The 11563-nt window shown below is 33.8% G+C and overlaps 3 protein-coding genes across 3 annotated transcripts; 2 read left to right on the forward strand and 1 right to left on the reverse strand.

The window, feature by feature from the left end:
* Positions 1–2846: 2846 nt before the first annotated feature.
* On the reverse strand, positions 2847–4432 carry BO94DRAFT_356409 (small ubiquitin-related modifier domain-containing protein). Its single transcript, XM_025607131.1, has one exon. The coding sequence runs from the start codon at positions 4240–4242 to the stop codon at positions 3076–3078; it is 1167 nt and encodes a 388-aa protein (XP_025461371.1). The 5' UTR covers positions 4243–4432; the 3' UTR covers positions 2847–3075.
* Positions 4433–4604: 172 nt separating this feature from the next.
* BO94DRAFT_480314 (U4/U6-U5 snRNP complex subunit LSM6) lies at positions 4605–4999 on the forward strand (the record flags this gene model as incomplete). Its single annotated transcript, XM_025608789.1, has 2 exons — positions 4605–4710; positions 4848–4999. The coding sequence occupies 2 exons, from the start codon at positions 4605–4607 to the stop codon at positions 4997–4999; spliced, it is 258 nt and encodes an 85-aa protein (XP_025461372.1).
* A 520-nt stretch (positions 5000–5519) lies between these two features.
* Positions 5520–7360, forward strand: BO94DRAFT_629308 (S-methyl-5-thioribose-1-phosphate isomerase). The gene is made up of 2 exons (XM_025617546.1): positions 5520–6248; positions 6300–7360. Exons 1-2 carry the CDS (start codon positions 5728–5730, stop codon positions 6952–6954), a joined length of 1176 nt encoding a protein of 391 aa, XP_025461373.1. The 5' UTR covers positions 5520–5727; the 3' UTR covers positions 6955–7360.
* Positions 7361–11563: the final 4203 nt, after the last annotated feature.

Genomic DNA, 11563 nt, shown 5'->3' on the forward strand with positions numbered 1-11563 from the left:
TCTATGCTTTGTATCTTCTTTAACTGCTTAATATGGGTGTTTTTAGCCCACTTAAAAAGGTGTACCGGAAGCTTCTTGAAGGGTATATAATTATAGATAATAATTATATTAATAAAAAAGACTTTTTATCATTGTATCTAGATACATGGGCTTAAGTCTTTATTTCTATAAATATCTGCAGTGGCTTTGCAGGAGCAGGGCTTAAGCTATTTAATCAAGAATATGTTCTTTTTAAGCTTACCTTTCAACTACGTACGCCTACATCTGTACCATCACTAGTTGAAGGGTCAACTTTATCTGCTTTCCAGACTCCACAAAATACTTACTAGCTAGATCAAAAAGTACGCAGCCTGCAAAGTAGTCTTAATACTAAATAAAAGCTTTCTAGCAGTCCAGTCACTTATATTCAACATCTTGAGAAAGCTGCTTAAATGGCTATACAAACAAATCTTCTTTTACAGCAAGAAATCAAGATTTTACAGGCTGAAAATGAGTAAAAATATAAAAAGAAAGTAAGAAGACGTGCTCTACTAGAAGATGATATTCTTTTATCTGTACAGAAAGGCCAAAATCGCGTTCAGCAGCTAAATACACAGCTTATTAAACAATGTAAACAATCTATTCCTGTATCTTATCAACAGGCTCCACAACGCTGCAGTGGCTGTGGAACAGTTAGACATATAATTCAGAACTGCTCTAGTAAATAGCTACTTTTTCATATATTTATTTAATCAAATTTCATGGAGTTGGTGGTTGAAATCCTTTAAGTAATGGTGGCTATAGCAAAGGATCCGCGGCTCGCTTAGATTCGCGGCTCGCTTGTGGCTTACGTTATTAGTAAATATATTATATAAATTTTATTTAATATTCTAATAATATTAATTAGTATTTCTTTATGAATTTATAAAATTCTTTAATTAATATAATTAAAAGACTTAATAATCTTTTTAAATAAGGTTTTTTCATATTGTAGAAAATATTTTTATAAGATATTATTCTTATAGTAAGAGAAGTATAGGTATAAAATAAAATATAATATTTATTATCTTTATCTTATTATTTATAAAGTAATAATTATTTATTTTAAAATAATTTCTCAATTTTATTATATAATAATAATATTTAATCATATTATTTTTATAATATTTTATATCTAGTATTATTTTTTTAAATAGTTTTATAACTGTTATAGACCCCTGCTAGCCAGGTCACTAGCGGAGCGGACTCGTTAGGCAGAAAAGTGACGACAAGGCAAGACTCGGACAACCAGCAACTCTTATCGAGTAGAATCCCGGTCTGAGTAATGTTGGAGTGGCGTTGTGTCACGTGATCATCTACCATCAGATCCACTATCGAAGGTATACGCAAGGTATATTGGGATCCAGGAATGTGATTGGATCGACCCTTGATCTACCCTGAATGGTATATGATATGGTATACGAAGGATAGGATAAAATGACACCCTTTCATGTACTTAGCTAGTTCTATTCTTCGTGCTCAATAACACTGTCTTTAAGTAACCATACGTTTTGGTAAAGCTTAGCGACAACACTCGTCCGCACTTACTTACGGATAGCTGCGCGGCACTATCTGGCCTTACTTCTCTTCTCTTGTTCAGGACCAGTCACCTTTAGATAGTCATCAGCCTGACTTACCTCGATTCAGTTCGAAGGTACGTATTGGAACGGGAGCTAAGCTAACAGGAACAGGGAGAAGCGATCCTAGGGTTTGACAATAACCTTTCATCAAGATAAAAGATTATAATATAATAAAGAAATTCTTTTCTGTTAACTAAGCAAGAAATTAAAAAATTTATTTCTAAATCTTATGATTAGTATATTTTAATTTATTTTATATCTCTTCTTAACTAGTATCTTATCTAGCTTCATTAATTATTTTTATAATTATAGTTTTTTAATCTCTACTTTTTTCTTATGTAGTTCCTGTTTTAAAATAATTATATTATTATTTTTATAAGATTCTTATCATGCTGTGTATCTAATATTTCCAAATATAAAGACTTAATAATAAGATTACTTAATAAATTAGATAATAAATTAGATAAGTCTTCTTCTAAGATTATATTTTAAATATAAGATAATATTTTTGATTTTAGACTTCTCTTCTAGAAAAGGTAATCAGAACTGTTAGAAATATGTGGAAAGATATAAAATTATATAAAATAAATTTTAAAAATCAGAGTAAAGATTATTATAAGTTTACAGAATATAAATAATATGTATATAGAAATATAAAATTAATTACTAGTCTTCTGGAGTTTCTAATAATCAGTATAATAGATATTTTATTAAATTATCTGATTGTATAGATTACTTAATTAGATAGTCTGTCTCTCTGTGAGTCCTGTGACCCTAGTGCATCAGGAAAGCACACTATCTGTTACAGGGTTATCTGAGGCGTCTAACAAACCATAAGAAAGATTAATTTATCTGTAGATAGATAGCTCTTCAGTAAATTTAATTTCTACTTATCAACACATATCTTGAGTAATTCTTGGGCTCTTAAGCCCGTCACAGCCCGCACCTCGAGAAATAGTTTTATTTACAGTTTATTTTTATAATAAAAATAATAATGTATTTATAATTAATATATTAAATTAATATATTTAATCTGCTTAGATTATACAAGACTTATAAGATTATAAATATTTTAAAATAGTTTTCTCTATTTTAAAGAAAGAGTTATATAATCTTAAATACAGGTTAATAAAATAATAAGATAAAGGATTTAAATAAGCAGATTTAATTAAGATAACTTATATTTAGATAGATAACTAGTCAAGCTATATATGGATTAATAAATAAGATATAGCTCGAAGCTACACTGAGGGTTATAAGGGTGAAAGACTTTTTAACTGTGTGTAGGGTCACGTGCCGTGCACTTAGCAAGGTCGCACTGTGACTATTCTAGTAGGGAACATGGATTGATATTGAAGAACACAAAGAGAAGAAAGCCGGAGTTTATTGTGAATAGCTAGTGAAGGCATATTCAACTGATTCATTAAACTGAAGAGATGCGGGGTTATTCATATTCAGTAAGGTCTGCCTGTAGTATTCATTTGATTATAACATCGACGAGATCATCATTAATGAGCTCGTAGTCTGCAAGGCTAGAAAGTGGATCTAAGCGGTCACCATCAAACACAAGGAACACTTCACATCCTGCAGGGATTTTCTTGGCATCGCGGAAGTCAACAACTAACTGTGATACTTGCATGTCCAAGCTAAGTGTTACCTTCAGATCACCAAAAGTAGGACACTTTAGAGTAACCTTGTCGGCGGATGAACTTCCTTCAGTCAAACCAGCAGGCTCAAAGGTAGACTCGGTGTCGGTCACAGTCGGTGAGTGGCGCAGATTATTGCTGAGACTTTCTTCTGTGGCAGCTTCCATATGAACTTGTACATTCTCGCCATCTACCTGAAAAGGATCATATTCCTTCATCCCGACAAAAATACCACGATCTGTCTGTATTCCTAGACTTCGGCATGTGGTAACGTCAAACAGCCTCTTACCCTTCCAAGTTAGGAAGACTGAAGCTTGCATTTCTTTGCTAAATTGTTGACGGTTACACCATGCAAGGCGAACATCTTTTAATGGCTGGTGCATTCTCCGGCGAACAATCAATGGTTTGGTGTTTGTAATTTTTGAAGTAATCAGAATCTGAACTATCGCTTCATTATGCGCGAGGCGGTGGTTATGAGACATAGGAGTTTCATTAAGTTCCTGGGGATTCTGGCGATGTGAGCCTTTGATGGGGGCCTTTGTCTTCTCCTTTACCCCCCCCGCAAGCTGTGAGCCCGCAGCAGGGGTCTCAATATGAATCAGCTTCATGTCTGTCGATGACTCACAACTTTGGATGTCGGCCTCTATTGTAGTTGTACCCGAGATACCAATGGATGTAGTTCGGGATTGATGACTGTTGCTGTTATTTTTTTCTTCAAAATCATCACAACAGCCGGCCTCAATATTCGGTGATTGTTCCGCACTGCGCGACACTTCCCCATTATTGATGGGCTTGGATATGCTATTGTCTGGGGAGTGTCTAGAAGGAAGACATCGACGTTTGGGGCTATCTTTTTCCGCTGAGAGTCGTCCAGCACGTGCCTTTTGGTATGCAGTGATAATGTCATTGTAGACTTGACCAGCATGACGGTAAAAATTTAAGTCTGCTTGTTCGTCCCCCCTGCTTGCCCATGAAGGCTTATTGAAAAACGATCGCATCGAGGCCAATTATGTATCATACAGGGTACCAATAAGTGCAGAGGGTATGTTAAATGAGCGGTTATTGAAGGCCAGCAGCTTCGTGTCGCCAAGAATAATTTCAGACAGAATTACTGGTACACGATTCAAGAGGTGACCAGGAAGTGATGACCTAGTAAAAGGTAGAAAGGTACGGTACGGCCCCTGCCAGACAGCACAGCACGTGTTGAATCTTCCCGGCGATCACCTAGTCCTTTTCGGGCTAAAGTTGATACCCCAATATCTCTGCTATTGCCTGGAAGGAACAGCTACCTGACACCCCCTAAGTATTCCCAGTCCGTCGGGTCACAAACTAAAGATACAAGGAGGGAAAGGGCAACAAAATGGAGAACGGTGCATCTTCTGATGGCAAGGATCCATCAACTTTCCTGGGGGAGATCATCGGCGCCCCAGTCACTGTCAAATTGAACTCTGGAGTTGTCTATAAAGGTAATGATATATATGCCCTTTGCCCTTACATCATCGCCCTATCCAGCCCGTGTTAGCGTCTTCCTCAGGATTGGGATGGGGGAAAGGCGATGAACACAACTACGGGAGAGGAAATATATCGCTAACGAGCTATTCAGGAGAACTTCAATCGGTAGACGGCTATATGAATATAGCATTGGAGAAATCCGAGGAATTTGTTAATGGACAATTGACGCGCAGTTATGGGGATGCCTTCATCCGAGGAAATAATGGTTTGTCATGTCAGACCTACCAAGATTGGCACTTCTAACGTTAGTATCATGAGATTTATAGTGCTGTATATTTCTGCTCATTGATATGCCTTCAATTTGTGACAGCTTTATCCGATAATTTGGGGTTTAACACTGACTGGGCCTTCTTGTTTCGGGTCCCAGTATGACAGGAGAGAGCAAAGTTCCCTCGAGCTCTTGCTTATACTTTATTTTACAAGCTTGATATGATATCAAGATGAGGAAGTCCGGATGACGCGCCAGATCTGGAAGAAACATGAAGTAGCCCAATCCTCTGTGGTTCGAGGCTCAGATAGTTGTCAATAAGCTTCACAAGACAGTCAGTCAGGTGAATATCTAATCAGGCAAAAACATCATTCGTTAAAACTAGCACTGGAATTAATAACAGCCATTATAATCTAATATAAGAATAACTTCACGCAGGCCAAACATCTTTGATGGAAATATGCCCCAGCTGTGGGTTCCTTTGTGATTGAATTCTATACGGAGAAGCAGTGTGCCTACCATTCTATAGATAATACATACATCTGCCAGTTCCTTGCCCCACATAACCGTTAAAACTGTGATCCTAGTCCCAGGTATCATTAAAGACCACAAAGCTAAGCCCTGGGTCATATTTCTCAACTTTCGCATTGTCCGCCTGGTTGACTATCTTTCTTCATCATTGTGGTTTTGTTCTCCGCGAGTTGTATATCGCAACGAGTTTTCCAAGGAACTGCATTATTCGCCACTTTTCCAAGTCGGAATCATGACTTTGCAAGCAATCAAATATAGTGATGGCAATCTGTCCATCATCGATCAGCTCCAGCTGCCATATGTGGAACGCTTTATAACAATACAAACTACTGAGGAAGCCTGGCATGCGATAAAAGACATGCGAGTAAGAGGCGCTCCTGCTATTGCTATTGTAGCAGCCCTCGCTCTTGCATCCGAGCTCCACAAACTCATAGCGCGCAATGAGATCTCCCAAAGTGCCCATGAGGTCCAAAGTTTCATCATGGAAAAGCTCGATTATCTTGTCAGTAGCAGACCTACCGCAGTGAACCTCGGTGATGCTGCTACGAAACTTAGGGCCGTTATTAGTGATTATACACAACGGCCCGGATCGACCGGGCGCACTGTTGCTACTGCTTTGATACAGGCAGCAGAGGGAATGCTAGTGAAGGATGTCAAGGACAATAAGGACATTGGGAAGTATGGTGCTCAATGGATTCTGTCAAATGCCGTGGGAGATTCAAAGGCTACCGTTCTCACGCATTGCAATACGGGGTAAGAACAATGAAGCCAACTACAAATGATATGCTTTTGACCAACTGTCAGTTCTCTTGCGACATCGGGCTACGGGACAGCTCTCGGCGTTATTCGCGCACTTGCATCAACGGGCGACCTGCACCACGCATACTGCACCGAAACACGACCCTATAATCAGGGATCTCGACTGACGGCCTTCGAACTAGTCCACGACCGTCTCCCTGCCACACTTATAACAGACTCAATGGCAGCTGCTCTACTTGCCAGACCTGGTGCCCGAGTACATGCCATCGTAGTAGGTGCGGATAGGGTGGCTGCTAACGGAGATACTGCAAACAAAATAGGTACTTATGGTCTTGCCGTTCTTGCAAAGTATCACGGGGTGAAATTTCTCGTCGCCGCGCCCCTTACTACAATCGATTTGGCCACTCCATCCGGGAACGAAATCATAATTGAGCAGCGCCCGGCCTCTGAAGTTACCAAGGTCAAAGGCCCGCGTGATAATCAGGCCGGCAACGAAATCGAAATGGAAACGGTGCGCATAGCTGCTAATGGAATCAATGTTTGGAATCCGGCATTTGATGTGACACCATCTGTGCTTATTGATGGTATCATTACAGAGAAGGGAGTGGTGGAAAAGGATACAGACGGACGTTTTCATTTGGAACACTTGTTCTGCGACACTGCGTCACTGACTTCGGGCACCCCCGCCTCCTCTGCTTGATTGTATTTGTTTGGTTGCTTCTCAAACGCATTTAGTAACTCGTCTATTTTATCTTCCAAGGCTTTCAGGTGGTTTTCCAGCGCTAGCGCTGTCCTTTCGCCGCTATATTCCAAAAATCAGGCATGAATTATTGTGGGTGACGACTTGTCTCGTGAGCTTACCTCGCGATATCCTTGAAAGCCTGTGTTTCGCAGTTAGCATCTATGCAGCGTGACCCAATATAGTACATCTCGCGCTTTTGAACCCATGTATTACTGGCGGAGTAATGGGTGCCCACCGGAGATAAAACTTACTTGTGCGATACTCGCATCGTTCTGCTGGTTACTTGGTGGCATGGCTGGTGTATCTGGCTAAGAAAGGCTAGGATTTGTGGGTAAAACTACTGGCCTGTCCCAGGGATGTCAATGATATGGTTTCTGCCAATACAGTTAGTTCCGCGGTCTGGTCCTGGGATCCGCGCTAGCAGATCCTACAGATGATTTTATTTTTCATACCTCCCAATTTGACCCCCTATCTTCAGATACCGCTACTATCATGAATCCTAAGTCCCTGAAGCTGTTGGACAGTAACATGAAGTAAAATCGTTCGTGAACTGAAGGCTACTGATGAAACTTGTAGTTTGTACTAGGTCCTTACTGTTATCAAACCCCCGGTACAGCGTCTGACGGCAGCCCAGTCCAGTATTACATGATGCTTATATCATTATGTTTGCTCTATTTATTTCATTGTTATTGAAATGAATTTTCATTGATAAATACTTATAATAATTAGTGATGGAGCGGTGCGGTGCAGTTTCTGATTAGTCTAAATCACACTGCATGTTATGACGGGCTAAGAAGCCCCTGGACTACTCAAGATAATAGGTCAGTAAATAAAAGATAAATTTACTAGAAAGAGAATAATCTATCTACAGATAAATCAGTCTTTCTTATAGTTAATCTCTCTTAGGGAGTTTCTATACAGTATTAAGAAATTTTTATATTTTTTAAATAATTTTTATAGTTTAAAAGAGCTTCTTTATCACAGTGCGACTAGGGCATGATCTTGCTAAGTACATCACACATGATTCTATACATAGTTAAAAACCCTTTTATCTCTGTAGCTGTAATAGGATCTACTTGTCAGGGTAGAAGGCCTGTTGACTGTAAAGAACCTTTTTAGGGGGAAAAGTCAGAACAAGACCATAAGGCTATTATTATCTGCATATACGTCTGTGGACTAAAAAGGGTTATACCCTATCAACCATCTAAAACTAGAACATCTTATATTCCAGCCTATCAGATTCTATAACTCTTAATCAATAATATCTGTAGAAGTACAGAAATCATTTAATAAAAAAAGAATTTAAGGAGCTTTTTTAAGCTATAAAGAATAGAAAAAAATAAGAAATTTTTAATACTGTATGTGACGGCAGCTCCGGCCGGTATCACGTGACGCTTACGTCATCTTGTTTGTTCTGTTTGCTTTGCCGTCGCCAGTGTTGTTTTTCTTTAGCGGACGCCCACAACACTTTCTGTTTTCCTTTTTTCCTCTTCACGCTTAAAGTTCTAGAGTAGTTGTGACTGCTTCGACGGCTCCCCTTTATGTATGTAGCGTTCCCTGTGGCGATCATGTTGATTATCTGATAGACCGCCCCGCCTTCCTGCTGGAAGTTGTCCCCGCGGTCTTTCTGCATATATATTGTGACCGCTTCGTCGGGTCCTTTCTTCATGTATATAGAGGTGCCGGTTCCCTGCAGTAATCTGTTAATTACCTAATATTATATTCCTATCTTCTTATTAGAGATCATCCCCGCGTTTCTTCTATATATATATATTAATCTTCGGTATATAGTTATATTGATAAATCCGTCTTTTTAATAATTATTATACTACTATATATTTATTATCTTTCTTATTTTACTACTATAAAGATAGTAATATATTTATAAACTGATTCTAAATATCTGTTGTTATTTATTTGATAATACATTATTTTATTTATTTATTTTTTTATTTCTTTATCTATTTTCTTATTATTCTATTGTTTTATTAATTTCGGGTTTCTGAAAGTCTCATTAATTAAATATTATTATTAAATATATTCTTTTTATATTAATTATTATTATTTTCTCTATTTTCTCTGTTTTTTTTATTATGAGAAAATGTTATATCTTATTCTATACTCTAAGTCCTGTTAAATTTATTATGTTAAAAATATTAAATATTATTAAAGGATAATCTCTGAATTACTGAGCTTACTTAATAAATTACTTTATTTTATATTCTTTCAAATTCTTTTTATATTTTAAAATTCAATTCAGATATTTTATATCATATAAATTATATTTTTATTAAATTATATATTTAAGATCCTGTCTTTATAAACTACTATCTCTATTTTTTTAACTGGAATATTAATAAGAACATTCTTAATAAAGCTGTTAAAGAACTTCTGTATCTAATTCACTCTATCCCTTACTTTATTAAATATTTATAATAAACTTTTGTATATCCTATTAATATACTTTTTAATTTTTCTTATTTAATTATTTAAGATCTATTTTTTTATTAAGATTATAAAGCTCCAGCTTATCTGTTAATCTTATTATTACTATCTTTAGATTTTTTTTCTTATATTAATATCTTTTATATTTCTTTATATGTTTTTTAAAAAGTAAACTCTAACTTTAATTTTCAGTACTTTTTAATTATCTTAAATCAAAATTTTCTCTGGAATTACTATTTCTGAAGAAACTATATTATTTATACTAATTAATATTCATTCAGTAAAGATTTTTAAAATTTTAAATTTTTTATAACTGTATTATCTTATTTTTTCTTTTAAAGACTTTCTATATTCTAGATTTATATCAAGTTAAGTACTCTACATAAAATCATTAAATATTATATTTATTAATTTTATTATTATTACTAATTATTAATCTGATAAACTATCTATATATAACATACTGAATGTTATTAGAAGTATTAAGTAACAGTTAAATATTTTTAAAAACTGATTAATAACATTATTTATAAATATATAAGATTTAAATAATAATACTATTATTTATTTTTTATAAATTTTAAATACTTTAATCAGTAATAACGGACACTTTAATACTACTACTAATAATAATAATATTTCAGATTATTAAAAGACTAATAAAGTTGATTACTTTTAGCCAGATATAAAAGATGATATTGTTATAAAATAAATTAGTAATTTAATTTATTATAAAAATATAAATATATTTCTTAACTGTATACATGATATTACTTTATATAAAAGTAAAGTTTTAATTAAAGTTAATATTATTATTAATTTTTATAGTACTGTTATATTATGATACAGTTTTAAACTTTCTAATTTAAAAAGATACTTGATTAGAAAGTCTGCTTCTTTAAAAAATAATATATTTTATAAATTTATTAAATATTTTAAAGTAAATCCTATTATTATTATAAATAAATTTATTATTATTAAGTATATGTTTACTAATATATAAACTTAATATTTTATCTAAAAATTTCCTTAAAATATTATTTATCTAATTTATACTATTAATGTAATTATTCTTTTTAATAGATACTGTTTATATAAAATCATCTTAATATATATCTTTAATAATATATTTTATAATATATTAGAAAAGATAAACTTAGTGCTTTTTTATATTTACTTGTTTAGAAGTTATTTATATAGTAAAACTTAGCCGAAACTAATATTACTTATTATACTTAATATAATACTAATTTGAATCATAAACAGTACTTTAGTAGTAATAACTATTATAATAGTAATTAGTAATATTCTCTTTACTAAGATTTTGACTGCTTTTAAAAAATAATCAATACAATTAGAATATTAATTCAAAATCTTAATAAATACAAATAAAACTTTAATATTAATAAGCTGTAATACTAAAATTAAAGCTAAAATTATTAACCAGTACAGAATCTATAAAACTAATCAAATTAATCTTAATATAATTAACAGCATTTCTTTAATACTACTGCTACTTAACCTAATCCTGTAAACTTTATTTACAATAACTCTAATAATCAGTAGCTAAGTGTTAGACACCTCAGGCAATCCCGCAACAGACAGCACGCCCTTCCAGCATGCCAGAGTCACAGGACTTGTAATAAGACAGGCTATCTGATTAAGCAATCTATATAGTTAGATAACTTAATAGAATATTTATTATATTAATTATCAGGAACTGTGGAAGGCCAGTAATTAATCCTATATCTAGATATATATATATTATTTATGTTTTATAAACTTATAATATGATATTTAACTTAATCTTTAAAATTAATCTTATATTTTTAATAATTCTGATTACTCTCTTTATAAGAGAGATCTGAAAATGAAGATAATATCTTGCATTTAAAATATAATCTTAGAAGGCTTATCGAATTTATTAAGTAATCTAATTACTAAGTCTGTATATTTTAAAGAATCAAACCTACAGTATAATAAGGACTTTATAAAAATAGCTAGATTAATTAATTACTCTGGAAATCATAAAAATAATAATATAACTATTTTAAAGAAGAAACTATATAAGAAAAAAGTAGAGATTAAAAAAGTATAATTACAGAAATAACTAGTAAAGCTA

Source organism: Aspergillus sclerotioniger (assembly GCF_003184525.1).
Source record: "Aspergillus sclerotioniger CBS 115572 chromosome Unknown BO94scaffold_63, whole genome shotgun sequence".
Lineage (NCBI taxonomy): Eukaryota > Fungi > Ascomycota > Eurotiomycetes > Eurotiales > Aspergillaceae > Aspergillus > Aspergillus sclerotioniger.